This window comes from Neodiprion fabricii, chromosome 4 (genome assembly GCF_021155785.1).
Source record: "Neodiprion fabricii isolate iyNeoFabr1 chromosome 4, iyNeoFabr1.1, whole genome shotgun sequence".
NCBI classification, from domain to species: Eukaryota; Metazoa; Arthropoda; class Insecta; order Hymenoptera; family Diprionidae; genus Neodiprion; species Neodiprion fabricii.
Genome location: NC_060242.1, coordinates 23,383,668 through 23,397,452, shown reverse-complemented (window position 1 = coordinate 23,397,452; position 13,785 = coordinate 23,383,668). Strand labels below are relative to the sequence as shown.

General features: G+C 34.6%; 2 protein-coding genes across 2 annotated transcripts; one reads left to right on the top strand and one right to left on the bottom strand.

Moving 5' to 3' along the window:
* The first annotated feature begins 358 nt into the window (after positions 1–358).
* Positions 359–5,050, top strand: LOC124181087 (60S ribosomal protein L19). The gene is made up of 4 exons (XM_046567276.1): positions 359–470; positions 777–883; positions 2,233–2,396; positions 4,674–5,050. Exons 1-4 carry the CDS (start codon positions 466–468, stop codon positions 4,998–5,000), a joined length of 603 nt encoding a protein of 200 aa, XP_046423232.1. The 5' UTR covers positions 359–465; the 3' UTR covers positions 5,001–5,050.
* An 864-nt stretch (positions 5,051–5,914) lies between these two features.
* On the bottom strand, positions 5,915–12,685 carry LOC124181083 (translation initiation factor eIF-2B subunit delta). Its single transcript, XM_046567272.1, has 8 exons — positions 12,414–12,685; positions 12,052–12,107; positions 9,411–10,011; positions 7,685–8,595; positions 7,483–7,610; positions 6,916–7,093; positions 6,480–6,660; positions 5,915–6,299 (listed from the first exon to the last, which is right to left on the bottom strand). Exons 1-8 carry the CDS (start codon positions 12,664–12,666, stop codon positions 6,091–6,093), a joined length of 2,517 nt encoding a protein of 838 aa, XP_046423228.1. The 5' UTR covers positions 12,667–12,685; the 3' UTR covers positions 5,915–6,090.
* Positions 12,686–13,785: the final 1,100 nt, after the last annotated feature.

Below are 13,785 nucleotides of genomic sequence, written 5' to 3'. Positions count from 1 at the left end.
TCTACATCTGAAACTCATTAGAACATGCTATGTCATGATTTCAGGTGTAAACTGCATTTTCAACTGAAAATTAAAACATATGTTGTTATAAAAAATTGTTCTTCTTTTTGAAGCATTTGAATGTGGGCGAGGGTGCGCGCGATCCCTTAAGATATAAAAATTTCACGAGATGTGACGCTTATAACGTGTAGTCAGCCGAACTTACACGAAGTAGCTTCGGCTCAACCGCATAACTAAGCAAGTCATATTCGTTACAATATAATCCAAACACTGATTATTTGCAACTTCAAAAATTTAAGATAATAAGTATCCAACTTCGTTGATTTCAATTTTATCATTCTCCATAATATATGTCGCTTACTTGTTAGGGTAGTAACAAATTGGCAAACAAAATAAGAAAATTGGAGGAAACATGCCCGAAGCCATCTTGATTTTCTCTACCACGAAGGTTTCAGAGACTCCATCATGAGGTAAATCTTCCCGACAGTAAAAATCTATTATTTAGCACGGGTATTGGGAAAAATGAGTATTAGTCGCGCGGTTAGGGTTATTAACATAATTATTTTCTGATATCGAATTACCTTAAGTGTCGAAATCCAAATATTTTCGAAATAATCAATGACACAAAGTTGTGACGGCTAACCACATGGCGCGGTATCGGAAAACCCATGTTGTTATAAATCGCGATGTATCTCAAACGCAATTCTTTATTCTGTAATAAATTTACTGTCTTTCCTCAACTACCAAAACCCGATTAATCCTACTTTACTTTTCAGCTCTTTGAAGTTACAGAAGAGGTTAGCCGCCTCGGTTATGCGATGCGGTAAAAAGAAGGTTTGGTTAGACCCGAATGAAATCAACGAAATCGCCAATACGAATTCCCGTAAGTGATATTTTTCATTTCACAAATTTGTTTCCATCTTCCATATTATTTGTCATGCACGCTTAAATACTGAATATTTTTGATCTTTGGGCTGTTCGTAAGCTTTTAGGTCCTTCAGAATCCCATATACTACATTTGATGCATACTGCCATGTAATTCCTAAACAATCTGCCGAGTTATTTTATTGCTGAACTAAAGTAACATGCTTGTATGCTTTTGTAATATTGTTGAGTAAAGCAAGGGTGTTGCCAACGTTTACAAATCATATTAAACAAGTCAAACAAGTTTAGTTTCCGTATTACTGTTTGTTGCTAAATACGATAGTGATCTGCCAACAATGCTGTTAGCATATTTTCCCTGCAGCTTTGATCGTTCTGTCTTGTGAATTTTTGGATTACTCTTGAGTTCAGCCCATTCTAGTTTGCATAGGCTGAATGTAGCTACCCAAACTCTGGAAAGTCTTGTCAATTTTTAAATAATGATAAAACTTATATGAAAGGTGCTTGCGCAGTTAGCATCATATGCTGTGGAGTATGCCTTTAACACAGTTATAAATTAGGGTATTAACATTATGTTTCAGTCGGCATATTTCTTTCAAAATGCAGGTATAACGTACAAAAGTTTAATTATATAGAAAAACAAGTAAAAACCTGTGAAATTTGAAACTGCGTAATTCAGATTAAAAAATACTCTGAATAATGTATAATTAGTTCTTTATAGATGAATTTCTTTTCGAGTCACTCGTGTAGTATATAATGTGAAACAGAAGTTGATATGAGTTTCTGAAATGATTATGACTAACTGCAAGCCATAGAATTTTGCTACATTTTAGAGAAGCCCTGTATTTTTTTTTATCCCTCTTACTACATTGACGGATTGATTCAAGATGTATATAATATAATGTTTTGATCAATTTTGTTTGTTTGAAAACTGTAGTCGTTATACTACGATTGAGTATCGATGATGAAGTTTTTATTAGTCAATGAAGCTTAGTTCGATATTTGAGGGTATAAAATGGCAAAGCTGTGGCTAAACATTACATTGATCTGTTCATTTATTATTAGTTTTTATTTTTTTTTTTGTTTTCTAAGCTTGGTCGATCGAAACCTCAAGTATACGATTCCAGTGTAAATGTATATGTTGCGCGTAAATGAAATTAAACCTTGATAATCCAGTGTTAATTTTGCTTTGGTTTCAAATTTGTGATGATACAAACTATGATTTCTGACACCTCTTATGAATCTAGTTGATATAAATGTTATATTCATCTGATTAGATCTGTCTATAAAACTTTATTCTTCTTTGGCATAACTTTTATTCTGATCTGAGGCTGATTTGTCTTTTCTTAGGTCAGAACATTCGTAAACTCATTAAGGATGGTTTGATTATCAAGAAGCCTGTAGCGGTTCACTCTAGAGCTCGTGTCCGCAAGAATACCGAGGCCAGACGCAAGGGTCGTCATTGCGGCTTTGGTAAGAGGAAGGGTACTGCAAACGCTCGTATGCCACAAAAAGTAAGTAACTTACGATAAAACCTAAGCTGTAGCATCCAGAGTTAGTAGCCATTTATTGAAATAAGTTAGAGGTAGCTTCCAGAATTACCTTAGTCAAGTTTGGTGAAAAACTGCAAAATTATGGGAGAGACTGTTACTACATTGACACTTACCTCGCAGCTATCAGCATCGCACTAGCAAGGTGTGTAAATCTTAAAAATCAAACAGGTCTTACTACCTCTGGAAATGGCAGTTTTTGTCTCATATTTTGCGCTACTTGTGTCTCACTTTTATCTTTATAATTTCAAATGATTTTTGACAAGTGTCCCTGTTCATCAAATAAATAAATAAGTATATTGAAAGTACAAAACAATTACCAGGGTGGCCACCCGTCTGGAAAACCGGGAAAACCGGGAAATGTCAGGGAATTTTGTATGTCAGGGAAAAGTCAGGGAAATATCAGGGAATTTTTTGGTTGGTCAGGGACTCTTTATAGAACTCACGGATTTCAAAAGCTTTGTCCATAAAATTGAGATGCTATCAACGCATCGTCACAATTTTTCTTCTCTTCTTATTGACGATTATAAGCTTAGTTGTTGATTGTCACAGGAATTCAGTAGTACGAGCAGACATCGGTTTGATTTATCTATGGCCGTCACTGCGTGTGGAGACGCAAGTTCACCGACGCCTAATAGTCTAGAAAAAACGAAGCCTCGGGTTTTTGGCAATAACTCAAAAAGTAAAAGCGCTAGCGAAAATTTTAAAAAGATTCTTAAAGAGGAGGAAATTTCCAATAAAAAAGTACAAACACCCGGAATTCTAACTTCAGTATTAGTAATTTTAATTTAACGCTGAACATAGGGCTCTGCGCAACTGTTACGGCATAGACGCGCCGCGTCTAGACAGTACACTGCATAAAATAATTGTTTTGCTGTATTAAATATCAATTTAAAAATTTGGATAAATTGTGGCGTATTCTTAACGCTTAAAAGAAAAATGTCCCGTTGGAAAAAAATTTTTAAGTTTATTTTTCAAAAAGTTACACATTCGTTAATTAGTCATAATTCTTCGAACCTCGATTTTCATTGCAAACAGCATAAATGTTCAAATAATAGCTCTAAAAATATTTCGCTTCTTGGAGCCCCTTCTTAAATATATACTTAACAAGGCCAAGCAAATGGAAATTTTCATTTTTTGTCAACTTTCAAAAATCATAACGAACGGAATGAACAACTTTTAAAAACTTTTATAACTTTAATATATTTGGCCATAATTTACCTAGGTTACTATAGTTTTTAGCGATTTCTGCACAAATTGTGCATCAAAATGTTAGGGAAAAATAATGATTTTAGTCAGGGAAAACCGGGAAATGTCAGGGAATTCCGTGAGCGGAATTGAGTGGCCACCCTGATTACTCGTGTTCAGAAAAAGTCTCGTGTATTTCCCAACATTGTTTGCTTTGAGCTCCACACACTTGGTCTAGCAGTGTTCCAATTTTTGAATTTTTTGGCAAAAAAAGTAAATGTCGAGCCCTTCAACATACTTGTTGACCCCTTCATTTGACGGAAGCCAACTATTGCAATGGTCAAACTGCATGAATTGTGGGTTTGTATTATCGCTCATCCTATACCCTATCCTCCAGAATTGACCTCTCCTGACTTGTTCATATTTCCAAACCCAAAAATCTGGCTTGGGGAAATTTTTTCTTTTCAAACAAGGTGATTGTTGTTTGGAACGAGTACGTTGATCTCAAAACTTTCAACTTTCCCGCGATTAAAAGTGGAAATACTGCTGAACGAAGTGCGAAGAGTTTGCAGAAATCGATTTTGAGACTTAGTCGCCCGGCAAAAAGGTTATTTTCATACTTTTTTTCTATACCTACCAAAGTACCTACACATTATAGACTGCACAGTATTTTATTCTACCTATTTACAAAGATGAACCTATACAAAATATGAATGTAAAGAAACGGAACACCCTCATCAAATTTTCGATACTGAACTACCTTTTTGGAAACTAACGGGTTTCACATGAGAAGTTACACATCAGATCAACATGTTGTCAAAGCATATTGCAATTTTCAATAAGACTTTATAGATCCAATCAAAGATTACGATCAAACATTATTACGGACCTCTTGTAATAATTGTTGAGGACATGAACTATACATATGATTTCTCTCATATCCTACGTCGAAACGTATCAGCGCCTTAACTATTACTAAAGTTGAAAGAAACAACACAAATATTGCATTAAGGTCTTGTTTAGTAGACTAAATTAATGTTGTTTGTTGGATAGGATTTATGGATTCAACGTATGAGAGTCCTTCGGCGCTTGCTGAAAAAGTACCGTGAGGCGAAGAAAATTGATCGCCATTTGTACCATTCGTTGTACATGAAGGCTAAAGGTAACGTCTTCAAAAACAAGCGTGTTCTTATGGAATTTATCCACAAGAAAAAGGCTGAAAAGGCTAGGACCAAAATGTTGTCCGACCAAGCTGAGGCTCGCCGTACAAAGGTTCGGGAAGCACGTAAACGCAGGGCTGAGCGCATTGCCACTAAGAAACAAGAACTCCTGCAGTCCTACCAGCGTGAAGACGAAGCAGCTGCAGCACAGAAAAAATAACTTAGACCATCTGACAATTTTATTGTATAAATAAATTTAAAAAAAACTAATATACATGAGTGAAATTTGTATATCATCACCCTTCCTTAATCTCATCTTAGATCATGCTGAATCTTTTCTTTTCAGTATATTAATTCGCTGCCTGTAGTGTTTGTACACTAAGATAATTTGTGTTAAAGGTTCTATTTAAAGCCATTTGTCCATGTAAATTGACTTGCAATTAGCAGATCTGGAATTCATGAAACCAATTAAGGCTTGCGATTGGGTAATTGATAATGACATCTCGAAAACTAAGTCAATACCGTCCTAGGTATAGTTAACAACAAATAAAGGACACTAGTTCTACATAACATTATACAGACAGTGTTTGAAACAGATGGTAGTGGGATTAGTTGAAATTGACGAAACCGCAAGCTTTTATTTGCTATGCTTAAATCTTGAAAAAAAAATCTATCTGAGATGTATATTTTTCTTCATTTGACACATCTCGTTGCACCTACTACTATGTGTACTCTTGCTTTTGTGTTTACAAATTTTTTGTAAGAAATATCTCAAAAATTTACAGAGGTAGTAGTCATAATAAAAGTTAAGTTAATATTGTAGTTCCGGAAATTGGAATTTATGAATGTTTTATGGTTTATAGTTTGAGATATTTCGGTCTGTGGGGTATTCTTGAGCCGCTGTTGCCTTACAGCAGCCTTTTCCAACTTCTCGTAACTGCGGACCCCTATGACGTAAGATAATAAGTATATATTTGGGTTAAGAGTTTGACATTGAGATGAGTCGGCGAACCTCAGGTTGGGAAAGGTTGCCTTACAGGATTACTAACAAGTTTTTCTGGTTCCGCTCTTGCAGATTCTGCTAAACTAGAAGTTGGCTGCAAAACGGCCCCTGCAATACCAGTACTAGGAACATTTGATTTTTCCAAACATTTATTCGAAAGTATTCAAAACAATGTACATTTTAATACATTTAATTTCATAAATATGAACAGTTCAACTGATTGCAAGACTAAGTTTACATCATAATTAAGGTTCACGATAACAGTAATGTTGGTTTGAAGTGAAAACAGTACTGCATAAATATAAACTTAAATTTCGGATGGTTTGATTCGGAGTATAACTGGAATACTAGTACAAGGTAGGATCGCTAATTCAGTAACTACTGCTGATACCAAGTCAGCGGGGGTAACATCAAATGTTATATTCAGCAGATCCAAAGATTTCTTTGTTTTCCAATTGGTAAGCACAGATTTCTTGGCATTGTTTGACCAATGGTAAGCTAGTTCATCTGCATCACCTGAAATAACAAACAACATGCAATATTAGAAATTTCAATTACTGTAGAAATATCATTGCTCTTAATTAGATCTAGAGGTTGCTGAATAAAAAATATTCCACACAGGATGAACATATTTCAATCTTTCGGGAGTGACATATGTTATAACAAGTTTGTAGTGCCTTTAAGAATTATATTTACCAATTTCATTGTAGACAAAAGAATCTGTTTGAACACGCTCGCACGACTTGTGCGTTTCACAGGCAACTAAGACGGGCACGTTGAATGCCTTTGCCATGAGAGCGACTTGCGCTGTGCCTGCTCTCGACATCACAGCACCATTTGCCAGAATTGCATGTGCTCCCAAAAATACTTTACTGACCTATAATAATGGTTACACATACCAGGTGAATCATGCTATTTCTTACATAAGCTATATAATGTTACAGAAATTTATAACATTTGAGGCTTTTAGAAATATGTCGTAAGTTATTTTTCGATTAAAATTCATATATTTCTCCCTTACACTTGTTGCCTAATTAATTAATGATACTTTGGATCCAAAAAAATTAGATGCAAAAGTCAAGTGAGTCTCATTATATCGAGCGTAAATGCAATGGTAGAGACAGTAACTTACCTCAGGCATAATGAAACTAAGCGCGTTGATTAATACGTAGGAACATTCGATCCCATGTCTCACAAGTCGCCTCATTTGTTCTTTTCCCTCCAACCAAGGCCTACCGTCGACTATAATAACTCTGAACTGTTTACGATCCTTATGTGCTTCAACTAGTATGTTGTGAATTAGAGATGAACTAAAAAGCAGTACGATTAATGCATTATTTTATCGATTTTATTCATTTAACTTACTAGTTTGGTCAGTACTATTCCCAAGTTCTGGATAAGTAGTCCATGTTCTTTCATCGCGTTTTATATTTATAAAATCTAATTACATTTTGCTGTGTGTTAATACAAGATCATTGAATTACTCATATAGTAAAACTCTTTTGCAACAAACGCAATTACAAGTATTTATTCTTTTGTCAATCGGTATCCGTAAAGCTGCAAAAAAACTTGAATTTAAGTTCTTTTTGCGTTTAAAGATTTATAGTCCAAAAAATTAGGCTCAACCAAGGATTCTTTGAAGTATGACATAAACGAAAAGAAAAAGCTTTATGCAAGAAAGTAATTTATAAAAACTTACAATGCATAAGTCAAGATAACATCACCATTTGATATCTTCGATTTTATGGTGTCTGAAATTGCTTTTCCAGCAAGTTCAATTTGTTCTCTAATATACGTATCAATAGCATCTTGCAATTTTGTTTTAGCCTGAAATTTTTCTACATGAAAAACATAATCGATACGTGAACAGATGAACTGAAATATTTAGAACAAACTCTTACGTCCTCATCTGAGATGGTTGTTGATAATTGACTCATTTGCCACTTGAGATGTTTCAAAGCATTTTGCATAGAAACTGCTATTGGTCTACAACGGTGTAAGTAAGCTGCACTTTCTTGTAAGCTAGCTTCTAAGCCTCTCGTAAAATCGACTTGTGGAGGTCGTTCAAAATCATTGATGAGCTGTTTAATCGCAGACAACAACGCGACACATCTTGCGTTACTCCCAACGATTATTTTGTTCGCATACTGGACTCCTAGTCTAATTAGTGCAGGGTGTATACTAGAGTTCAGTGTAGGAACATTCACCAACGGCGATTGCCTTTCACGATACAAATGTTTAAAAAGTTTCACTTCATGTAGGTGACTATCTGACTGGTTTTTTTTCACAATATTCTTAACAGGCTCCAATAAATCACGTGAGGCTTTTAATTTGGGAGGTTCAACTGTCTTTTGCTTATTTTTTGGTGCCATCTGCATTTCTTTGGCAGCTCTTTGAGCCTCTTGTTTAGCTCTACGCTCAGCTCGGGCCTCTCGTTTACATTTTTCACCAGTCGCTTTAGTTACTAATTCATTTTTTTTATCACTTGCACTGGAGACTATTTCACTCTCTGTTCTTTTGAGTATTTCTTTAGGTGGTACAGCATCTTTATCAACAACAAATTCTTTCACACCTTTTTCAATAGCATCAGCAGGAACAATCTTAGTTTGTGTATCCTGGCTGTTTTTAACATCAATTGTTTGCTTAGTTTTCGGCGTTTTTGCTTTACTCTTAGCCAAAGCCTTTGCTGCTTTCTTGGCTTCGCGTTCTGCCTTGACTTGTTCTCTAGATTTTTCCATCATCAGATTTATTTTTCCTTCCGACTTTACAGAAATTTGACCATTGGCTAGATCAGTACTGATGTCACTGTGCCCTATAAGGTTTTTTTTTTATTTTTATTTTTTATTTACGCGTAAAATACTTTTATCAGTACTTAAACATGGTATATCACAGTCTTGGATTAAGTTAATTGAAAAGTGATCGTCAGATTTCTTAGTGTTAGTTAAGGTTAAATAATCCAAATACGTTAAATGTTATGGAATTGTTGCCCTCTGACTTTTATTATTGTTTTGAATTTCTTTGTTCGTAATTACTTGTTCTTGAACAGAAAAAACTTTGTGATCTCAACCGCAATTTGAACTCATACAGGACATTAAATCTGGACTAATATTTGCTTTTCAGTTTTACAGGTAAGCGAATCATTACACTTTTCGGATGAGTACTGGAAGAAGCCGCTAAGTTTGGTACTTTTGCTATAAAATTTCTTTCATTTCCAATCAATTTAGCAGTTTATTCAAATATAAATCATTGTTCAATAAATTATTATTACTTGAGTTACTTGCTTTAGGTCACAATTACATAAATCACCCTCTACTTTGCTATCGTTTGTCTCACTGAGCTGAGATTCTGGATTTTGTTCACCTCTTTTAACATTGTCATGACTTCTACTTGATGCGGTTGTATAGCAGTTTGCAAGCTTGACAATATTTATTAATCAAACAAAACCCAAATTTTTGTTAAAGGATAATGATTCACTTTTCCGCAAAATCTGATTATTATCACGAGATCTGGAATAGATATCATTTTTCAAACAAGATTGAAATAATTCGTTATTAAGCTCAGAATTTTTATTGTTTTCGTTAAGGTTCAACGTTATACTGCTTCCTGGATTATCATCAACCAACTCACCTTCAGGTGTAATTTCAAAGTCCGAATGTGGCAGATTTTGACAATGGCCACGAATATGCCAATCGCCAGGACTCTCAGACTTATTTATATTTTGTTTTTTGTTCAAGCTCTGATCATTTGAGACAGTGTTTGAAGTACAAGTTTTTTCGTAGATTGATGGTGTACTGCTCCCTCTAGAAGTGCTCTTACATGCATCATCAAGGACGGCTTTTGACGCTTGTTTTTTTAATTCAGAAAGCAAGAAATTAGGTTTGTTATAATTTGTCACCGCACTTTGATTAAACTTCTCGTACCCTGAGACATCACTCAAGGATATATTATTGATTGATAATTCGGATTCTATTTCAGATTCAAGCGTATCCTTGTCAGTTTGCAGTGCCTGACTTGGATCCTTGGCTAACTTGGCTTTCTTTTTTTTTCGTAACCTTTTGGCTTTTGATTTGGTAAGTACATCAGCTCCTTCTATGATGATATTTTGTTCTGTATCTAAGTGACTTAGCGATGAGCTATCATTTGCTGATTTACGTGCAGCAATAAGACGCTTACGGCGTAAATGTCTTGCTTTGGAGCGACTGACCCGTTGTTTTGCTTCTTCAGTTGACTAAAAATTGCATTAGAGTAAACAAATAAGTAGCCTGAGGATATTGAACCTTTACTTACTTATAGATAACATATAAAATAACAGCACACCTTCTGACACAGAAATTTTGTGAGAAAGCAAAATACATATTTAAGATTAGTGCTATTCTACAAAGTAACCAATGATCAAAATAGTAACATTTTAGTAAAATTGATGTAAAAATATGAAAGATGATGTATTTAAAATGATGCTTGTTAAACACTCATATACATCTTACATTCGAGCTCAAATCCATCAAATTAAAAAATTTCATCAACAGGGGCCATACTAAACAAGTTGAAGGAAAATTTTGTAACATATTTGGTTGACCAAAACACAATCAGGGATTCTGAGCATGACATCTGTTCTACCAATACAGTTGGGTTTTCAAAAGGTCGTGGCTATATAAGTTCAGAAAGTAAGTCAGGCTTCATACATAAGCTATAATGAGAAATGTGATGAAAATTGTGGGTGACATTGTTTTTCAACAAATACGGCTTCAAAGCTACTGTGATGATTTTATTTCATAAGATAAATAGTTAGGTTAAATTATAGGTATTAAACTAAACATAACGAATTTTATTAATTATAATGGAACTGACCCAGTGTCTCCATCAATCCACATTCTTCAATAGATTTCCGCAACGAAGCATTAAATTTAAGCCACGTAATTTAGAAATATAAAAATGTCTGAGTAATATTCATATTATATAAAAATAACATTCTTAATACTTTCACCCTTACACGTGTAATTTTACGGATTTTTAAATCGGGTTCAATATAAATTGTTTTCTTCAGAATTGGTCTGATGACAAAAATGTCCATAATATTAATAAAAAAGTGGTTATGAGATATACATGAGCTGCAGATGAACCATGAAAACCCTGTTACATCATACTCTGCATATTAGAGTGGAGCGAAGCAAAATTTTTTATTATTAATTGTATTGTACTACTACAAATTGTGTTATTACAGGTAATTTGCCATCAATTGTAAATACAATAACTCATCACCTAATCTTTGTTGTCTAAACCAGATACGTGGAATATGATGTTCCAATGCTTATTGTTGGTGAAAGAAAAATATTTAAAAATGGAGACTAAAACAAAGTCATCAATAATTTTTTGAAACAAATCTGTAGAATTATTACAATGATTTGAGGGGAAAAATTGCCAAAGACACTATAATAGTAGATTGTTTACCAAGGAAGCAAAGTAGGTAATTTCATACGCCAAGCACAAATTTGCAATATGTCTGCACAATGCAAAAAACTTTTGTAACATGTTGCAATAGATAAAAGAAATGGAATGTTTCGCTCTATGTTATTATGCACAGCATGAATCTGAATATGTAATTGCGATTAATTACAGCATTCAAAGAAAATAGTATTACGTCGAAGACTTGGGCTTGCAACTCTACAAGATTAAAATAATGCAGTTAGGTTATAAATCGGAGCTGCAAGCCAAACTTTAGATTAATGAGAAAATTCACAGCATGTCTAGCAGTTGAGTAATGCCAAATTCTCTGAAATTTTCAGATCTTACAGAACCCAATTAGACTGAATAAAAATGCCGTCTTTTATACTGCTCAAGTATGTGGATCATACAATGTGGAATGGATGTGTAACTTGTATGCATTTGGAAACGTGCATTTTGGTATGAATGATTTGTGCAGAAGATTTGTAGTCGCGTGACTGAGGAGGCTCACCATATAATTAATGTATTTTACTATACGCGCTGATGTGTATTTTGTTTTTGTTATTTGAGTTCGCATGTAATTTGAATCAGAAAAGCTGCTGGATTTTAAAAGGTAATTCAGTTTGAAGGGGTATTTGATCACAATCAATGAAATAACATGCAGCAAATGAAACAGCTCAATCATATCGTATTGAGAAACCGAGAATTGATAATTACATGATGTAAATACAAAACTGTGAAATTCTATAAATGATACAAACTTCTGTTTGCAAATTTTCCCTGACCGCTAGACACCCTGCTTACTCTACTGTAAGCTATTGTATACCTGCTGCTCCATCGTCACTTTATCAATGGTCAGACTTGGATACAAATAGTGCTCGTCTATGAAAACGATATAGAAATATCAAAAATTGTTGTAAGAGCTAACTGGTTTGAAAATGATAAACAAGAGATAATTGGCTTCGAAAATAGACACAAGTATGTCACAAAAGCGACAAATAAATTGACTGAAGATTGTTGAGCAACTTTCGGTCAACGTAACACGTGCTGTGACAAAAATTACTATTGCATTATATTGGAAATAATTTCTAACCTATCGCGCGACAAATTGTATTTGAATTTTATAAGTTTGGATAAAGAAATTAACATTTTATGTAGAGGTGAAATTAGATTATAGTGGCATCTTACCTTGGTTAACGATAGACGTCAAAACAAATTCGTGACTTTTTGGGAGTATGAAATTTTTACGGTTATGACGAAGACTTTGCGCATATGTTTGCCCACATTCACAGGCGTCGACACTACTAGACCTTGGACGTTGACTGAAGAATATAAAGACAGTTGCCTTTATGGGCTTTGGTGTGACAACCGAAAATCGTCGTGCGTTTGCGCCCCCTGAGATGTTCCAACGACAGTAAGTTGAGAACTTATTGCAGAACATCAGAGTTGTCGATTTAGACACGATGCTGGCTGTATTCACCTTCCGAGTAACACAGTCTTCGCAATGGTTAAGCCCAAGCCAGTACTTAGCCTGTGTGTACGTACCGACTTGCAGCGTTACCGACTTGTCGGCGATACAAGAAATTAACAATAAGAATAAATAGCTTCCAAAATTTGTAGCAAAACAGTGATTTAATTGAAGTATAGATACCCGCAGAAAGAACGTATACGTAATGATGCAGAGACCAAAAAGTATATCTGTATATGCGGTCCATGTACGATATTAATATATGTCGGAGTATCACAAATCTTGTTTGATAATTCCATTTTAAAATGTATTTAGTCTTTAAGAATAAAACGATATTTCATTTGAAATTAAACTCTCGATGAGTCCACCGTATCAAGCATCAAGCGTTATTAGCAAGCTACGAGTATAGCTGAATGACGGAATCTTAGCAAAAAACAAATGGTTTGTTGATAACAATGCATAGACGAAATCGACAGTCACGGGTTAGCTAGCGAGCATACCGGACGTGTTCGGGATCGTCACGCTCAAATATGAATGATCCACGCCAAAATGAACACTTTACATCTTCTCCGCCTTTCCGAGGCTTTACTTCGACATATATATATATGATCCATTTATGATTAATACGTGATGCATACTGTGAATTTTATAATTTTCCAGAAGACAAACTACATTACCTACAATAATACGTCGATGATATGAAAATAGAAGAATTATTCATTTCGAAATGAGATTCTATTCGACACGCGCACGACGTATTCCATAACATTAATATTCCGATGTATTCCATAACATAAATATTCATAAATATTCCGACAACTTTTCATTTGCTCTCTCGATCTTGGATTTTCGTAGGCATAGAATGGAAACGTTGTTTAAGCTAGTCGCAAGTGAAGTATTTACGTTGGGTAGAGAAGCTGAATAGTTTTTCGAAAAGTGTTCGGATGGAAAAAAATTCAGAGTAACTGTAACACATCACGGATGCGCCAATTTTAATTAAGATAAAATGGATTCTCCGTACATGAGACAGTATTTAACGCAGCGTAGTGATTTGAAGACCTAAGAAGGTGACAGGAAAAAAAGGAACGAGGC